This window comes from Ranitomeya variabilis, chromosome 3 (genome assembly GCF_051348905.1).
Source record: "Ranitomeya variabilis isolate aRanVar5 chromosome 3, aRanVar5.hap1, whole genome shotgun sequence".
Classification (NCBI taxonomy): domain Eukaryota; kingdom Metazoa; phylum Chordata; class Amphibia; order Anura; family Dendrobatidae; genus Ranitomeya; species Ranitomeya variabilis.
This window is the reverse complement of record NC_135234.1, coordinates 721,684,141-721,704,069: the sequence shown is the minus strand read 5'-3', so window position 1 is coordinate 721,704,069 and position 19,929 is coordinate 721,684,141. Positions and strand designations below refer to the sequence as shown.

The 19,929-nt window shown below is 44.8% G+C and overlaps 1 protein-coding gene across 1 annotated transcript in view; it reads left to right on the top strand.

The window, feature by feature from the left end:
• DDX10 (DEAD-box helicase 10) overlaps nucleotides 1-19,929 on the top strand; it is a 265,027-nt gene that overhangs the window by 129,263 nt on the left and 115,835 nt on the right. The window contains exon 14 of the mRNA XM_077298338.1: nucleotides 17,868-17,993. Coding sequence (XP_077154453.1) covers nucleotides 17,868-17,993 — 126 coding nt within the window. The remainder of the gene's footprint in view (nucleotides 1-17,867; nucleotides 17,994-19,929) is intronic.

Here is a 19,929-nt window from a genome sequence, read left to right as displayed (position 1 = left end):
TGGGATTAGGGTTAGGGTTGGGATTAGGGTTAGGGGTGTGTTGGATTTAGGGTTTTGATTAGGGTTATGGTTAGGGTTGAGATTAGGGTTGTTTTCGGGTTAGGGTTGTGATTATCGTTAGGGTTGTGATTAGGATTATGGATCGGGTTGAGATTAGGGTTAGGGCTGTGTTGGGGTTAGGGTTGGAGTTAGAATTGGGGGGTTTCCACTGTTTAGGTACATCAGGGGGTCTCCAAACACGACAGCCAATTTTGCGCTAAAAAAGTCAAATGGTACTCCCTCCCTTCTGAGCTCTGCCGTGCGCCCAAACAGTGGTTTACCCCCACATATGGGGCATCAGCGTACTCGGGATAAATTGGACAACAACTTTTGGGGTCCAATTTCTCCTGTTACCCTTGTGAAAATAAAAACTTGGGGGCTAAAAATCTTTTTTGTTGGAAAAAAATATATTTTTTTATTTTCACTACTCTGCATTATAAACTTCTGTGAAGCACTTGGGCATTCAAAGTTCTCACCACATATCTAGATAAGTTCCTTGGGGGGTCTATTTTCCAAAATGGGGTCACTTGTTGGGGGTTTCTACTGTTTAGGTACATTAGGGGTCTGCAAAGGCAACATAACGCCCGCAGACAATTCTATCAAAGTCTGCATTCCAAAATGGCACTCCTTCCCTTCCGAGCTCTGCCATGCGCCCAAACAGTGGTTTACCCCCACATATGGGGTACCAGCATACTCAGGACAAATTGGACAACAACTTTTGGGGTCCAATTTCTCTTGTTACCCTTGTGAAAATAAAAACTTGGGGGCTAAAAAATCTTTATTGTTAAAAAATATATATTTTTTATTTTCACGACTCTGCATTATAAACTTCTGTGATGCACTTGGGCATTCAAAGTTCTCACTACACATCTAGATAAGTTCCATGGGGGGTCTAGTTTCCAAAATGGGGTCACTTTTGGGGGGTTTCTGCTGTTTAGGCACATCAGGGGCTCTCCAAACGCGACATGGCGTCCGATCTCAATTCCAGTCAATTTTGCATTGAAAAGTCAAATGGCGCTCCTTTGCTTCCGAGCTCAGCCATGCGCCCAAACAGTGGTTTACCCCCACATATGGGGTGTCGGCGTACTCAAGACAAATTGTACAACAGCTTCTGGGGTCCATTTTCTCCTGTTACCCTTGGTAAAATAAAAATTTGGAGGCAAAAAGATCATTTTTGTAGAAAAAATGCGATTTTTTTATTTTCACGGCTCTACGTTATAAACTTCTGTGAAGCACCTGGGGGTTTAAAGTGCTCACCACACATCTAGATAAGTTCCTTAAGGGGTCTAGTTTCCAAAATGGTGTCATATGTGGGGGGTCTCTACTGTTTAGGCACATCAGCGGCTCTCCAAACGTGACATGGCGTCCGATCTCAATTCCAGCCAATTCTACATTGAAAAAGTAAAACGACACTCCTTCTCTTCCAAGCTCTGCGGTGCGCCCAAACAGTGGTTTACCCCCATATATGGGGTATCGACGTACTCAGGAGAAATTGCACAACAACTTTTGTGGTCTAATTTCTCCTGTTACCCTTGTGAAAATAAAAATTTGGGGGCAAAAAGATCATTTTTGTAGAAAAAATGAGATTTTTTATTTTCACGGCTCTACGTTATAAACTTCTGTGAAGCACTTGGGGGTTCAAAGTGCTCACCACACATCTAGATAAGTTCCTTGGGGGGTCTAGTTTCCAAAATGGTATCACTTGTGGGGGGTTTCCACTGTTTAGGCACATCAGGGACTCTCCAAACGCGACATGGCATCCGATCTCAATTCCAGCCAATTCTGCATTGAAAAAGTCAAACGGTGCTCCTTCACTTCCAAGCTCTGCGGTGCGCCCAAACAGTGGTTTACCTCCACATATGGGGTATCGACGTACTCAGGAAAAATTGCACAACAAAATTTGTGGTTAAATTTCTGTTTTTACACTTGTGAAAATTAAAAAAAATGGTTCTGAAGTAAAATGTTTGCAAAAAAAGTAAAATGTTAATTTTTTTCTTCCACATTGTTTTAGTTCCTGTGAAGTACGTAAAGGGTTAATAAACTTCTTGAATGTGGTTTTGAGCAGCTTGAGGGGTGCAGTTTTTAGAATGGTGTCACACTTGGTTATTTTCTATCATATAGACCCCTCAAAATCACTTCAAAGGTGATGTGGTCCCTAAAAAAAACATGGTGTTGTAAAAATGAGAAATTGCTGGTCAACTTTTAACCCTTATAACTCCCTAACAAAAAAAAAAAATTGTTTCCAAAATTGTGCAGATGTAAAGTAGACATGTGAGAAATGTTATTTATTAACTATTTTTTGTGACATATCTCTCTTATTTAAGGGCATAAAAATACAAAGTTTGAAAATTGCAAAATTTTAAAATTTTTTGCCATATTTCCATTTTTTTCATAAATAATCGCAAGTAATATCGAAGAAATGTTACCACTAACTTGAAGTACAACATGTCACGAAAAAACAATCTCAGAATCAGCGGGATCCGATAAAGCGTTCCAGAGTTATAACCTCATAAAGTGACACTGGTCAGAATTGTAAAAATTGGCTCGGTCATTAAGTACCAAATTGGCTCTGTCACTAAGGGGTTAATTATCAAATTAAACACCTTTACGGTTACATAAATCGGTCACCGGGGAGCGGTAGAGGTGCCGCTGTCCATTACCAATTTCCTTCACGTTTTATGTGACACGCTGTCGGCATTTCATCTATTACAATGTTTCTGTACATACTCGGGATGGTTTCACTCTGTTTTTGTTGTGGTCCCCGGAGGTCCCAGCCACCAGACTGTGTTTGTGTTTTTTTTCTTCAAATCCCTTTAATTCTTGTTGACAAGAGTAGGTGGTGCGGTAGTTGTGGTGGAGGTTGACTTGCATAGATCTGGTATCATGGCGTCCAGCTTTGCGTGGTTTTTTTTTTTGGGCTCCTGCAGTCTGCGGGTTCGGCTGGTTTCTTTTAGTTGCCCTTTTTGAGGAGTGATTAGTGACCGGTAGAGATGGGTGCGGACCCGGTGACTGAGCCTGAGATTGGATTACACTGTTCGGTATGGACTGTCCGGTTAGAGCCGCACTTGTGCTTTTGCCTCGTTGTACAATGCAGAGGGGTACTTGAGAAAAGCCGCATTGTCAGCAGATTTCCTGAATGGCGAGGTTATTACAGTCCCTGTTTCCTTTAATGGTGGCTGGCAGGCTGTTATTTACTCTAGCCGATATTGTGCCATCCCTCCTGCCGGTGGAGTGTGCTGTAGTTGTGGCCAAAAACTTTCCATAAGTAATTTCTGCGCGCATTACCTTGTGACCTCTCAATCCTTTAGTCACATGTACAAGTTTTTGGCTCTCACTACAGGATGTGTGGGCGGGTCTTTGTCCCCTGTAGGAAGTGGGGGCGTGTCTGTGTCACCTGTAGGAAGTGGAGGGAGGGTCTTTGTCCCCTGTAGGAAGTGGGGGGCGTGTCTTTGTCACCTGTAGGAAGTGGAGGGAGGGTCTTTGTCCCATGTAGGAAGTGGGAGGGGGTGAGTCTTTGTCCACCATAGAAAGTTGGGGGTGGGTCTTTGACTCTCTCTCTTTAAAGGAAGTGTGTGTATGGGGGGAGGTGTATTTGTCCCCTGCAAGAAGTGGTGGCTTGTCTTTGACACTCTGCAGGAAGTGAGTGGGGTCTTTGTTCCTCTATAGGATGGGTCTTTGACTCAACAGGAAATGGGGGCTGGTCTTTTCCCCTAACAAGAAGTGGAGGTGGGTCTTTGTACCCTTCCGGAAGTGGGGGCGGATCTTTGACTCTGCAGAAAGTGGGTGCAGGTTTTTGTTGCCTGCAGGAAGTGGGGACACGTCTTTGGCTGTCACTACTGGATGTGGGGGCCTGGTCTTTAAATCTCGCTGCAGGAATTGGGGCGTGGATCTTTGGTTATTGCTTCAGGAAGTGTGGGCTGGTCTTTGACTTTCTCTACAGGAATTGGTAGCAGGTCTTTGTTCCCTGCTGGAAGTGGGGAGTGGGTCTTTGCCCCCTGTATGAAGTTGGGGCCGGTCTTTGTCCCCCTTTGCAAGAAGTGGAGATGGTTCTTTGTACCCTGCCGGAAGTGGGGGTGGGTCTTTGACACTCTCTAAAGAAAGTGGGTGCAAGTCTTTGTCGCCTGCAGTAAGTGGGGGTGGGTCTTTGACTCTTCAGAAAGTGGGTGCAGGTTTTTTATTGCCTGCAGGAAGTGGGGGTGGGTCTTTGAATGTCTGCAGAAAGTGGGTGCAGGTTTTCATTGCCTGCTGGAAGTGGGGGCAGGACTTTGGCTCTCGCTACAGTAAGTGGGGCATGGGTGTTTGGCTCTCGCTGCAGTAAGTGGGGCATGAGTGTTTGGCTCTCGCTGCAGTAAGTGGGGCATGGGACTTTGGCTCTCGCTGCAGTAAGTGGGGCATGGGTGTTTGGCTCTCGCTGCAGTAAGTGGGGCATGGATGTTTGGCTCTCGCTGCAGTAAGTGGGGCATGGGTGTTTGGCTCTCGCTGCAGTAAGTGGGGCATGGGACTTTGGCTCTCGCTGCAGTAAGTGGGGCATGGGACTTTGGCTCTCGCTACAGTAAGTGAGGCATGGGACTTTGGCTCTCGCTGCAGTAAGTGGGGGCATGGGTCTTTGGCTCTCGCTGCAGTAAGTGGGGGCATGGGACTTTGGCTCTCGCTACAGTAAGTGAGGCATGGGACTTTGGCTCTCGCTGCAGTAAGTGAGGCATGGGACTTTGGCTCTCGCTGCAGTAAGTGGGGGCATGGGACTTTGGCTCTCGTTGCAGTAAGTGGGGCATGGGACTTTGGCTCTCGCTGTAGTAAGTGGGGCATGGGTCTTTGGCTCTCGCTGCAGTAAGTGGGGCATGGGTCTTAAACTCTCTCTACAGGAAGTGAGGGCAAGTCATTGACTCTCACTCTATAGCAAGTGGCCAGCACTGAGTAGGACCGCCTGTTGGACTCCTTTTGCATACAAACACCAGGGATATAAATGAATTAAGCAAGTTGTGTTACTTCTCCTCTATACCGGGCTCTCCACAGATCGGACTGCATGTGGTAGGTTCCCTCCACAGCAGATGTCCTGTGGTTTAGCATGCTGCACTTTCATGGAGGGAGGGTGTACTCGGATGTTCTTAAATGAGCTGGGAATGTTTTTGCCGGCGGCCGTGGTCTCTCGGAGAAGTACCTTGCTTTCAAGCACTTTTGATCAATTGCTCATAATCTTTGCTTGCCCAGAGGGCTCCATTTGCTACATTTTGCTCGTGAGACATCACACATTGTGTAATTCTGGTCTGAGCTGCATATCCTGGAAGGTTAGAGAACAAGACTGAACGGGAATAAAAAAAAAAAGGTAGAAAATCAGAAAACTTCCAAGTATTTACTGAGTGCCAGAATCGGAAACTGGTTTTGGCGAGGGTGTCCTGTGTTTTGCTGATTAAATTATTTATTTTAATATTTATTATGATTTCCTTATATAGCGTGATCATTCCTCATCGCTTTACGGACATTATCATTAGTGTTCCCAATGGGGCTCACAATCTACATTCCCTATCAGTATGGTCTTCGGAGGGTGGAAGGAAACTGTAGAATCTGGAGGAAACCCAGCAAACACGGGGAGAACATACAAACTTATCGTCCTTGGTGGGCTTTCAGCCCAGGACCCCAGCACTGCAAAGCAACAGTGCTAACCACTAAGCCACTGTGGAAACGGAATTTCTGCCTCGTGTCATCCCAGTGGCTTTTTTTATTTATGTATTTTTTTTTTGCACTGAAGCATGTAGTGTCTGATTTTTTTATTTTTTTTATTATTATTTTTTTTCATCCATTTACTCTTACTGGATCAGTTAAAAACAGATGGAACTCTGATGGAAAACTGTTTCATTTAAATGAGTGAAAAACGCTGAAAGATTTACGGTGACATCCCCAAGATATGAACTTTCCTCAAATCTCCAAGGAAGAAATAAGCGGCAAGTGTACAAGATTTCAGAAATCTTTCTCCTTGCTGGTTCTGTAAAATGCTTTTTTTTCCCCCCTCCATGGTTCTTTTGCTTTTAGACCTCCTGAGTAGGGATGAGCAGATTTATTCTTGGGGTTCTGGTTAGTGGTACCTGGCGGGCGCCAACCTCTCACCTTCTGATCTCCGCAGCTCGGCTCTTGACTAGTCCAGGCCGGGGACCCACGTATAATTTTTTGTGCTGGCGGGGGAAAAAAAAAAGCATTTTACAGTAGCAACAAAATGAATAAGATTTCTAAAATCTCCTGCCCGTGTCCTTTTTTTTTTTTTTGTTCCTTTTATACCCATTTAGGGTACTATTGTGTCGACCATTGCAAAGTGATTCTGCATCTTTGTGTAATATAATTCACCCTGGCTTCTGCAGAATCTCTTTGAGAGAGTAATCTACATTAATCGGAGCTTTATTCGATCTGACAAATCATTGCCATTAAGTTTCCCCTTTTGTCTTGAGGCGATGTTCTGCAGCAGCTTAGGTGTGCGCTTTTGTACAGGCGTATATACTTTTACCTGCCCGCATATATCTAGGCTGGGGTCTTATAATTTACAGGGGGGTTATGATATCCCATATAAGACGCTGGCTTGGGTATTTTGATGACGGCTGCTCCCATTCATCAGTATTCAGTCCTGCGAAATTCACATTTTTGCTTCGAGGAGCGCGCGCTACACCTCCAAATCTATTCCCAGCGCCCAGAGCAGAGTTGCATAATTCATCCCAACTGACATCTTCCAAAACGGTAACATAGATGCCAGCATCGGCGCTGGATTCAGGTTTTGCCTAATTGCGTCCCATTTTCCCTCCTTCCCCTACAATCAGAGCCGCGCAGCATTTGCATAGTATTTGTTCGGTAATATCCTGAGCATGATGGTAACATATCACTTCCTTCGCAGGTAGCATTTCACTTGGTAATTCCGTGCAGCTGCCTCATTAATCTCCCCTCAGCGATTCTTGTTTTAACAAGGCGCGTAGAAAAAGCCAAGCGGTAATGGCGTACTGTCAGATCTGTATGAGCGGGGGACATAAATTACCAGGGCTTAGCATCATTCTGCTAAATGACGGCATATGCGACTTTTATTCACATGTAGCCGCGCTTATTCTATTAACTCCGCCATCCGGTGCAGGGGTTCGTCATCTGACAGCGTCGTTAGCACCACGCACTGCTACATCATCGCTGAACGCCCTCTAACGCTGATCTCATCACTTTACGTAACCGTGCATACGAGGCTTATTCAGAATGTGACAATACAGGGGTAGGAATGATGTAGTATTAGTTTGTTGCGGATATTTTATCATTTCTAATAAAGAAAAACAAGATACAGTTATATAATCAATATGGGGTTAAAGTGCAGACTCTCCTCTTTAATTTTAAGGGAATTGACATCCTAATTGGGACAAGGGTTTAGGAATTACAGCTCTTTAATATGTAGCTGCCTCTTTAAAGGGACCAAAAGTAATTGGACAGTTAACGCAAAAGCTCTTTAATGGGCTGCATGGGCTATTAGCTCATTCATCCATCATCAGTTAAGCAGGTGAAAGGTCTGGAGCTGATTCCAGGTGTGGCATTTGCATTTGGATGCTGTTGCTGTGAACCCACAACATGAAGACTATTAATAGGCAGGAAAAAAATAGAAATCCATCAGAGAAATAGCAGAAATGATAGGAATGTCTGGCACATTCCGTAAAAATAAGAGCTTGGGGAAAATAAAAAGGCCTGGACATCCAGGGAAGATAACAGCGGTAATGACCACAGAATCATTTCCATGCTAAACAAACAAAAAATCCCTTCACAACATCGGCCCAAGTGAAGAAAACTCTCCAGGAAGTGGGTGTTTCAGTATCTCGAAGTCTGCTATATAGGGAAGACTTCATGAGAGCAATTGACTGCTCCTGATCCAAATCACAGCACATCCTCTGTAAATCATGGTGGAGGCAGTGTGATGGGATGGGCATGCATGGCTTCCACTAGTGTTTATTGAGGATGTGACTGAGGACATGAATTCTTAGGTGTACAGGGAGATATTTTCTGCTCTGATTCAACCAAATGCAGTAAGGTTGATTGGACGACACTTCACAGTACAAATGGACATTAACCCAAAACATACTGCGAAAGCAACACAGGAGTTTAAGGGAAATAAAGGGAATATTCTGCAATGGTCGAATCAGTCGCCATATCTCACCCCCATCGAGGTTGCATTTCACATTCTTAGAGGGAACTTGTCAGCAGGATTTATCACTGTATGGTGAAGGCATGGCCATAATGGCTAAAGTTATTTTCTTGTTTGTGCACCGGGATGGGCCTAGTGGATAGGGTCTCCTCCTCCTCCTCCACCCACCATCTTCCTCCTGTGTTTCTTTTACGGGTCACTGATTATTCAGTGACCTGCTTCCTTTTTTAAATTGGTTGGCGCCACCACTGTCATTGGGGTGGGCGGCGCTTGCGCAGTGTGATTCCACGGCAGGCGGCGCAAGCACAGACTGACTCTTCAGACAGTCATTGCCTGTAAAGAATTCTCTCCAAAAGTATTAAAATGACGATTTTATTTATAGTAAAGGTAATTTGTCCAATTAGTTTTGAGCCCCTGAAATGAAGAGGCTTTGTAGGAAAATGGTTGCAATTCCTAAATGTTTCACAAGATATTTATGTTCAATCCCTTTAAGTAAACCTGAAAGTCTACACTACAGTTGCATCTACAGTTGTTTCATTGTAGAAGTAGTTGCACGCAGAGCCCAAATCACCAAGATTCACTCACCAAATATTTCTGGACCTAACTGTGTGTTGGTGCCAACGTGTCCTTTAAGTCGGCCATATGCCTTCATCTGTGCTGGCAGCTGTTCATCCACTTTGCTTTTGGTCCAGTGTGTTCTTAATGGTCCGAGGAGAATGAATTGCGGTCAGATGCCTTTGGTGCGGACTTATCTCCATTAAGAACATAGGATCGGACATCTTGAATTTCTACATGCCCAATCCTTCTTACTCACAACATCCATCAGCAGACACATAGCAAAGTATTGGATGGTAAGCCGATCTCTTTGGCCTGATTGGCTGGTGTGAGTTTTTTTGTTAAATGTAATTTTTTTTTCTTTTACATTCTTTTCCCCTGTATATCATGATTTTTATTAAAAAGTAATCTTGCAATTTTCACACTGACCACTGGGGCTTTTTTCTTTTAGACCAGTACTTCCTGTCCTTGCAGGAGAAGTTTTCAGCAGGCTATCATCAGAGACAGGAGATGGGTCATACCTCTTTACACATCTGATAACAGGGTCTACCAACCACACTAGGCAATGTCACAGCTGACCCTGCTCCCATCCTTCACAATGATCTCTGCACACGCTCATTAGATGGTTTAATACAAAAGATAGGGGCGGGGGTCTGAGCATTGTGGCTAATGTACATGTGTCGTTTCCTGAAAAAAAAGAAAAAGTTATCTAAAAAAGCCCCAGTGACCCGCGTGAACTTTCCATGTTTTATTTTTAATATATGCGGATGAAAGCTTTTCCTTTTTTTTTTTTTTTTATTTTTTTTAAAATATATAATAAACACAATAACTTGATATAAACAGTAGGTCATTATTTTCTGAGGATGACTTTTCTTTAAGGGTGAAATCACTGGCGGCAGATTTGTAGTAGAAATATCATCTGCAAATGTTTCCATGATGACAGGAAAGGAAATGCCTAAAATCTGCCACATGTGACGAGCCCCTAATGGAGACCCCCTTCCTCTCTAGTAATGATCCGTCTGTGCCCACCTGACCTCTTCGATAGTGAGCGTCATTGCTGCTCCTTGGCGCAGCCAATTTTAGCCTTATGACGGAAGATAAAGGTCAGCGCGCCCTGCCCGCCATTACCGAGATTGATTACCCGCAGATAACTATTGACTGCGGACGTTACCCAGGATCAGTGATTACGTCTTTCCCACAGCGGGGAAGAGATGAAAGCAGAAAATCCTAGACTTCAGCTCCAGTCGTTTCTGGCTTTGGTTTTTTTCCTCCTCTTTCCTTACACATGTAGTTTCCCACTGTGTCATTTTAAGGATATTGAAACCCTTTAAGCCCTGTTCTCTCATAGCATAAATACTGCGTCTTCTCCACTGCTCAAGTAAAGGATGTAATTTAATGAAAGCTTGTGTGTTTTAATGATGCTGTTGGACTGGTGCGTTTTTATTTTTTTTTTCCTTCTTTTTTTTCCCCTTTTAGGCCTGTTTCACACGTCAGTGGCTCCGGTACGTGTGGTGACAGTTTCCTCACGTACCGGAGACACTGACTCACGTAGACACATTAAAATAAATGTGTCTCTGCACATGTCAGCGTGTTTTCACGGACCGTGTGTCCGTTTGAAAAACACGGAGACATGTCAGTGTTCGTGGGAGCGCACGGATCACACGGACCCATTAAAGTCAATGGGTCCGTGTAAACATGTACCGCACACGGATGGCGTCCGTGTGCCGCCCGTGTGCCAACTGAGGACCACACGGACAGTGCAGGAGACAGCGCTAGAGTTAAGCGCTGTCCCCCCTGCGTGTGGTGCTGAAGCCGGAATTCATTCCTTCTCTCCAGCAGCATTCGCTGGAGAGAAGGAATGAAAAATCAAATGTTTTTTTATTTTTTTTGTGGTTAAAATAAAGTTCCTGGTTATATCCCGCCTCCCACCCCCTGTGCGCCCGCCCGCCCGCTGCCATTAAAATACTCACCCGGCTCCCTCGATGCTTCCACTAAGCGCTGCAGCTTGTCCGGTATGAGCGGTCACGTGGTGCCGCTCATTACAGTGATGAATATGCGGCTCCACCTCCCTCGAGCTTCGATGTGGTAAAAAATCGGCGTAAATGGTTCAGGAGAGACACGCCGGTTATAGACGAATGGTGCTGCCAATATGTTTATACATGTCCCAGTAGGAACAAGGGCGTTTCTTCAGCGGTTTTTTTTTTCCTGCTGCAAAACCAGATTTCTTGGCAGGAAAGAAGCTGCAGAAAAAAGCATGTTTTTCTTGCGTTTCTTTGCAGTGTTTTTGATGCATTTTTTTTGTGTGGCGGTTTTGGCAGCGCTAGATTTGTCTCTTGTGCATGCGATAAAAAAAAAAAAAAAAAAGTCCTATTCCATAGAATCAGATTTTGGCACAAAAAAAGCACAGCACAACCTGATACATTTGTTTTTTCAACATTTTTTTCACCAATCATGCAAGTTAATGGGTGAAAAACTGAAAGAAGTGACATGCTCTATGTCCAAAAAAACATGCAAAGCACAAAATTCTGATGACAAAAAAAATCTGTGTGCATCAGATTTCTGAAGTCTTAGGGTACCGTCACACAGTGCCATTTTGATCGCTACGACGGTACGATTCGTGACGTTCTAGCGATATCGTTACGATATCGCTGTGTCTGACACGCAGCAGCGATCAGGGACCCTGCTGAGAATCGTACGTCGTAGCAGATCGTTTGGAACTTTCTTTCCTCGCTTGATCACCCGCTGACATCGCTGGATCGTTGTGTGTGACAGCGATCCAGCGATGTGTTCGCTTGTAACCAGGGTAAACATCGGGTAACTAAGCGCAGGGCCGCGCTTAGTAACCCGATGTTTACCCTGGTTACCAGCGTAAACGTAAAAAAAACAAACAGTACATACTCACATTCCGGTGTCTGTCCTCCGGCGTCTCAGCTTCTCTGCACTGTGAGCGCCGGCCGGCCGGAAAGCGAGCACAGCGGTGACGTCACCGCTCTGCTTTCTGGCTATGGTGCTTACACAGTGCAGAGAAGCAAAACGCCGGGGGACAGACACCGGAATGTAAGTATGTACTGTTTGTTTTTTTTACGTTTACGCTGGTAACCAGGGTAAACATCGGGTTACTAAGCGCGGCCCTGCGCTTAGTAACCCGATGTTTACCCTGGTTACCAGCGTAAAATGTAAAAAAAACCAAACAGTACATACTTACATGCGTCCCCCGGCGTCCGCTTCCCACACTGACTGAGCGCCGCAAAGTGAAAGTGAAAGCACAGCACAGCGGTGACGTCACCGCTGTGCCCTGCTACTGCCGGCGCTCAGTCATTGCAGGAAGCGGACGCCGAGGGACGCATGTAAGTATGAAGTGTTTGTTTTTTTTACATTTTACGCTGGTAACCAGGGTAAACATCGGGTTACTAAGCGCGGCCCTGTGCTTAGCAACCCGATGTTTACCCTGGTTACCTGGGGACCTCGGCATCGTTGGTCGCTGGAGAGCGGTCTGTGTGACAGCTCTCCAGCGATCAAACAGCGACGCTGCAGCGATCGGCATCGTTGTCGCTATCGCTGCAGCGTCGTTTCGTGTGAAGGTACCTTTAGTTGTGCTGCCCTCCAGGTATCTTGTGCCCTTTGTTCTTAGCAGTTTTGGGTATGCCAGCGCTCCCCTGAACCTCAACTTGAGGTAGCAAAAAAGACCACCTCATAGAAAAAATGGATCGTCTCCATGTTTTGGGATAGTTTTGTTGTCGCTCATTATCTTATGGTAAGGGCCGGTTTTTAGCTTCCAACATCCGTACAGACTGTGATGTGCGGACCGGTCAAGGGTCTCCTGACCTGAGTTTGTTTCATATATATTGGGTTGGAGACCACCGGCTGGTGAAGACAACGCAGTTCATTCTCCACCCATACATTTTGGACGAGCGAATTACTGAAGCTCCATGGTCCTAACGAGCCATAGTTGCTGATGGCCAAACTCCTTCACCTTTGTGTTGGTGTGAGTGGAAAGTGGAGGCCATCAGGTGAAGAGACCCGCGAAACACCAATGTGTGAATTTGGCCCTAGAATATTGTGACCCACATTACGGAGGATAAATCTGGAGCTGACGATTTTACGTTGCAGATTTTCACTGTAGATTTTTTTCCTTTGCAAAGTGCTGAATCTGTGTGGAGCACACGTGGATTTTGGCGTGGACTTTCCTGCAGATTTGCCCTTGATTCTCGACCAGATTCACAGTGGGAAACGTGTCGTATTAATTTTATGAGCAGATTTGCAGTGCAGAAGTTTCCTTTGCCGGTATTGATTAGATAGCAGTTCCGCAGTGATCTGAGCGCGATCTCTAATGTGAAGCCATGCTTGGGTTTCTAAATAATAAGTCTAATAATCATTCCTGATACAGCAGAAGTCACGCTCTCCTGATTTTTAATCAGATCCAGCCGTTCCCAGCCATGAATACACAAGTATGCAAGTGGCCTCTTTACATTGTAAATTAGGGTCGGCAAAGTTTACTTCAATAAATGAATCCGTCCGTTGTGACGAGAAGGCCTTCGTTCTCATTCCACTCTCGTCATGTGCGGCCGGCACTACCGGAGTGCCACTTGTTTTATTACATGCAAGCCGGGCAGCGGCTCCTAACATAATTATCTCTGGTGCACGTTGTACATTTTTATGGGCCGCCCATCATTCCCTTCCAGAAACCTTCAGACTAATCTTTTCTGAAAAAGCCAAAATTCTAATAGATTATTAAGAGCTCTAAAACTGTCCCTGTTCTTGGGCTTTTTCCATCTTCCAATTTTTGTTGTTGCACTTTTGAGGGACAGAATGAAGTTCTAGCATAGAATACATTTGTGGTGTCCCGACTTATCCCATCACAATCAAAATGCAGTCCAAGCTACAGACACCATAAGAGCAAATATGGGAAGAGATTCAGTAGAATCAGTAATTTACTCCTTTATATCACTGTTCTTTCTATGCCAAAGAGTCCAGTGGGCGGTCCTACGGAGACTGACAGCCATCTGTTTACGCACACTCATAGAGGGTATTGTGGGACCTTCAAATGCACCCCGAAAACCCATCATATGATCCCAGGTTCTGGGCTTTCTAAAGCCTCATCTTGAATGGAGTGGAGATGCACATGCTAGACCTCTGCTCTAGTGATCAGCCAACGTGCTGGGATAAGGTGTTATCCGGCATGCTCGGGCGCTAACCGAGTGTCTTCGGCGTGCTCAAAAAATATGTACGAGTTCCCTTGTCCGACAGCCACAATACATGCAGGGATTGATAATCTTTGACTCTCTCAAGACAAAAGTGATGGTAAGAATGGACAGACATGTAGATGGTCCTCAGATCGGTGAGGCTCCGATCTGCGCTCTTGCGGTAACACTTACTCCTTTCCCACCAGTGTATCGTGTTTCTGTGACCTGGATTATCAGAGTCTTAGGTTGTCGCCAGGAGATGTTATTGTGACTTTTTTGATTCTTGTGAAGACTACGTGACTCACACTTCACATGGTGATGGCCCAGAGCATTTCTCGGGAGGCTTGTGTAGAACATGTTGTGGTCTCTTGTGTTCAGCTTTTATCACAGAGTTACAATGCGGTGACCCGTCCTTTAGGAACTGCCTGCGGCTCAGTCTGGCTTTATTATGAGGTGACAGCAGACATAGCCGTATTTTACAAGTAGTACCGGCCAAAACATCTTCACTTTAGTCCAGTGTTTCCTAAACTCCAGTCCTCACAGACCGCCACCGGTCATATTTTCAGGATCTCATTAGTATTGCAAAGGCGAGAGAACTTGTGGCCATTTCTGATGCCTCGATAATAATTCGATCACCTGTGCAATACTATAGAAATCCTGAAAACATGATCTGTTGGGGACTGTGAGGATTGGAGTTTGGGAAACGCTGCTCTAGTCCCTAGGACCTCCGAACCTAAGTGTGTCTCCACATTTTATTTGACTCAGAGACCGGATCTCATCTGTAGTCCAGTGAAGTTCCCTTTATTTGTTAGTTGTTACCCATCCTAGATCTTAAGCCAGGCTGCATCCTCTCTGGTGTACATCTAAAGAGGTATTGTCATTGCTGTAAATGCTGCTGTTCTCCACCACAATCCAGGGCTGTTTTTCTTTTGTCCTTGTGCCTTTCTGTTCCTGAGATACGGCCCCTATTTTATGTCTTTAATTGTAGACCTGTTGGTCAACTAGGCGTAATTATCAGTTGTGTGGATGTCCCCTTCAGGACCACCCCTTCTTGGCTGAAAAGGATGGATTTTCATACAGGGTGCAGTAGTCCATATCTAAGGTATGGGGAGATGCTGGAAAAAAAACCTCCCCTGATCCAAGAATCCAGAAAAACAGCATTTACATTGAGTAAGAATGACATATTTATTTAGGTGTCCGCTCTTCTTTAATTTGCTTCTTTCTACAATCCCTATACAAAGATAGAATAAAAAGTGGATTTTTTTTTCTTTTCCCTATTTTCCCATGTGTGATGCAATGACCCCTGTTACAGGTAGGTGGTGCTGCATGATCTCCCCAGAATATGCATGGAGGCGTATTGAGGCCATAGGAATGCATGGCAGTCGCAGGCATAACTATGGTGATGAGACAAAGTCAAAGCATTATTGTGAATGGCCGGGTATGTGTGTCGCAGAGGAAGATACTCTGCACGGGTCAGCCTGAAGTAAGGTTGTTCTGGGACCTGTAGTCCCTCAAGCAATTGTGTTGTTTTAGAGGGAGGCTGGCAGGGCTAGTTTGAGAGCTGGGCGGGTCGAACTAGCCACACACTCACCCCACCCACCTATGGGAGTGGTAACAAGTATGTAATGTGACCAGGGTGTGGGTAACATGGTTCCTATGTATGGATCTGAATGGTTCTTGGCTGGAAGGTCCTGTGAGAGGAAAGGCCTGGGTGTTCGGAGGTCCGGAGTGTGGACCGGATCCCTGAAGAGCATTAGGTGAGGCCGTGATCCTGAGTGGCCTCTGTGTTGGGAGGTCCTGTGCGGATCCCTGAAGAGCACGAGGTGAGGCCGTGATCCTGAATGGCCTCTGTGTTGGTAGGTCCTGTGCGGATCCCTGAAGAGCACGAGGTGAGGCCGTGATCCTGAGTGGCCTCTGTATTGGGAGGTCCTGTGTGCAGACCAGATCCCTGAAGAGCACGAGGTGAGGCCACGGATCTGCGGAGCCAGTGACGGCTACTGTGTGGGGGAAGTAGTACCTTCCTTCGATGGGTCTGGAACTGACTGTGTGCCTGCCAGGCAAGTTGGTGTTCCCCGTAGGCAGCTTCTCCGGAGGACAGGACCCGTGCGATGCCAGCCAGTGAAAACCTGCAACGCTGACAAGCAGGTAATCCAGATGTGTGTGTTTGGCTCCAGTGCGAGCCTGAATATTGGACTCTACCAAGAGTGTGTGGTCACAGTCCTGATGGAGCAGAACCATGCTATGAACACTGTTACTTTGTTTTGCCATGCTACGAAGGCTGGTACTTTGTGTTTTGTGCCACTGGGGTTTATGGAGTAAATAAACCCAGCTGAACTTGTGAGGAAAACCGTGCCTGCCTGCGCTGATCCCGTGCTAAGCGAGTGTCCCCCAACACATGCAGCGAGCGCTATCTTACACATGATACGACCTATAATAATGTTTTTTTCAGCAACTGGTCTCATGAGCTTAGAACATTTGCTAACTCTCAGGAGATGGAGCGCCACTTATTGCCCAAACATATGGTTACATTAAAGGGAATCTGTCAGTAGGATCAACCCTCCTAAGTAGGCATGTAGGTTATAGGAAGCGGAATAAAGTCATAGCTCGATATCTGCGATCCGATGTCTTATTCCAGAGAAATCCGTTTTTCTTAATATGTAAATGAGCTGTTACGATCTATGGGCCGGACATAGATCTCCTTGAGACTCCGCCTCCAGAGATTATTGTAAATAAAAGGGACGTTACCAGTGTGAGACAAGTAATGATAATTTCCCTTTTTTTCCTTTGTGTATGTTCAGGTTTTTCTTTTTTTTACGTAGCTTTTGAAGTAGATCTGGATTAAAAGCCATGTAAAACTTTGTAAGCCTAACCCTAAGGAAATGCTGATCACAAAGGTGTGCAGCCGCTTGGAGCATTGATGGTTAGCTGTAAACTGATTCCGATCCTTGCTGAATCCTGCAGCGCCACCACAGTTCGTTGGAAGTAGTACATGATGCCCTCTGAAATTACTCCTTATCTTTAGCTAACAGATGTAGGTGAATTGGAATCCAGCTGTATTAAGTAAAAATTTCACAAATAAAAATGGCTGCAAATATGAACACTTCCACTCCCATCTCCCAAAAAACTAACAAAAAAAAAAAAAACATAACGAGTGCTATTTTTTACTTTTTTTTCTGCCTTGGCTGATCTAGTATTATTTTATCGAACTGGATAACTCCTTTTATATATGGAGTAGTTGCTCTGGCGGGCCTCTGCCGCTCTGGCGGGCCTCTCGCACATCAGAACTATAAACATTTGGTGTGGGTAATACTTTTTGTAGTATAAAAGTCTGTTTACTCACTTTTGGATGTAAGGGATAGTTTTCAGTCAAGGCCAGCATTTTTTTTTTAATTTGTTTACCATATGCATATAATTTTTTTTTTCAGAAACTTTGCATTTCATTTCTGTTTTTATTCTTTGTTGGCTTATTAAAAAAAAAAAAAAAAAAAAGTTCACTGTGCCGCCATCTTTCTGTCTTTTGACAGAGGATCGCACCCGAGCTAGAATCTCACAGCAAAATCTTTGATCTGCATCCAGAGAGTCGGGTGCAATTCATGCAACTCTCGTGGCGATGAGGATGTTGGAAGAAGAACACAGAGAAATGTAAAATATATACTTTACCTCCTTCCAACATTCACTGTAGAAAGACTGACGTGTCAGTTTGCACCCTCGATGATCCGCCGATGCCTTGTCAGGGCAGCTGCAGTGCGTGTGTGTAGAGTGAACTGTCACTCAAAGTGACAGGGTGTGATTACAGCCGCACCCCCAGCATACTGAGGATTTAGATTTATCTAGACACCGGACTTGAACATTTGTGCATGTTTTCTATTTATTTACTAAATTAGACTTAGTGTTTTTGATCACCACTTGACTGGTTTTCATGTTTGTTTGTTTTTTAACAGGAGGATGAAATAACCAAAACTAAACTTAAGAAAACAGAAAAAGTAACAAAAGTTTCCGAAGCCAAAAAAGTTTTGAAGAAGAAATTCAAGGTGAACACCAAGATAGTGTTTGCAGACGATGGAGAGGTGAGTGCCCGTTTCTTTATAAGGTCCCATTGTAAGTTTTTAAGGCAGCTGCTAAAGTGTTGTTACTCTGTTCTAGTTCTACAAATACACGTACGCCATTCTGGTGCAGTCGGCCGAGCTTTTATGTATGTGTACAATAATGTATAAAAGCCTCGTAGTCTGTAGAGCCCGCCACAATCCGCTGAAATTGCTGTGGGGTGTGCGGCTGGTCATTTTCTTTTCTGTACATGTATTTTTATTTGATACTGCAGCCTTTACATGAGTGGGAAACCGTATACTAACAGGAATCACTTCGGGTGAACCCTAAGGCTGTGTCCAGTAATGATCCCTTATAACGGATCCAGCAGCAATCCGTTAGCAAAAAGGTTGCGCTGAGTACTGAGTCGGCTGAGTACTCCTATGTTCTCTGAGATGGCCGCTTCCAGACAAGACTCCTCTTTTCAACAACTTGTCTCCCGGAGAACAAAAGGATCGGCCTTTGGGAGATCTCACTGGCCAGGTCCTTCTTTCCCCAGATTTCCTCTGTTGGTGGAGAGTCTGGAGTCCTCATATACATTAAATTGTTGGTGGATCCCTCTGATAGCGGCAGGTTCGCTGACTTTAGTAAGTGTATAGGGGCCTTTTTTATGGGCAGGATGAGTTGTAGTTTTTATTGGTACCATTTGGCCCATTTTTAAACAAATGATAAAATGACTACAACTAGATCTCTAGTAATCATCATGTGTCGTAAAGTAGAACTTCCCTTCAAGTATGGGTCATTGATCCTCCATTCGAGCACAAGGTCACGTAACACCGCTTCCTGCCTTCTGATGGCTCCTCAGTAGACTAGACAAGGCGGATTCTCGCTCACCGGCTACAGCGGATACCTGGGGCACCTCACAAGTCCACCTTGTACTATCCATCTCCCTCCTACCAGCGTTGCGGCTCAGTGTTTCACCACCACATGAGTGTCTTCCCAGACATATTCTGACGATTGCACCTCCTCCTGCAAACCAGCCAGAAGACTTGCCATCCTTGCTTCTCCGCTACCCTTCCAGGGCATGGCGGAGCAGCAATGGGGGCTCTTATCCATCAGCCCATTACAGCACAATGCTATACATCACATACAGCAAATGCAGACTCATTAACAATAACTTTGGTATGGAGGGGGATAGCAGGGACCCCCTTACAGTGCCGTGAGAAAAATGGGTAAAACTTTACAAATCCTGTTAGCAAACTTCTTCCTTGAGGTTTGAGCATCATAAAATCATCGGCGTCAGTCTCGAAAATGACACATCGGAAGCTTAGAAGACATTCAGTGGGGATGTGTCACTGACAGCGCGCCCCGTACAGCAATCCTGCCGTGCTATTTTCTGCCAATTTAGATGGCACAGACTATTTCACATTTTAGGAACATGGTTTTGCTGACAACATCAAGAAGGAGAAGCGAGCGCAGGAGAGCACAGCAATCAAGCCTCACATCATCCGCGCCGTCCTGTCTGGCAGGCTGAGGAAGGCATTGTGCGATGTAGATAGTAGAGGGGCGAGACGGGCACCATATACTGCAATTAATCACACAGTCCAGCGGATTAACCCTTATCACTGCTTAGTTCACCAAGTAGCGATCCTACCCATATCATAACCCCCGCCATCTGTGATGGCCGGCACTGTGTGGGGTTGGTCACATTTATGCTGCTCTTTAAAAGTTTAGCAGTTATTTGTTAATTGCAATGGCCGCTTAGGACATTTTTCTATTTAATCTCAACAACCCTACACATTTTTTTTTTTTATGCTCAGTAAACAAAAAATTTTTAAATATGTATTTATAATTGTTATCTTTACATCATAATATTAGAAGGAACTTTTATTTTTGTAGTATTTAATTCTCCTAGAATTATTGGGTTTTTAGTGTATAAAAAAAAAATGTAAAACCTTTCCATATTGGAAAACTTAATTT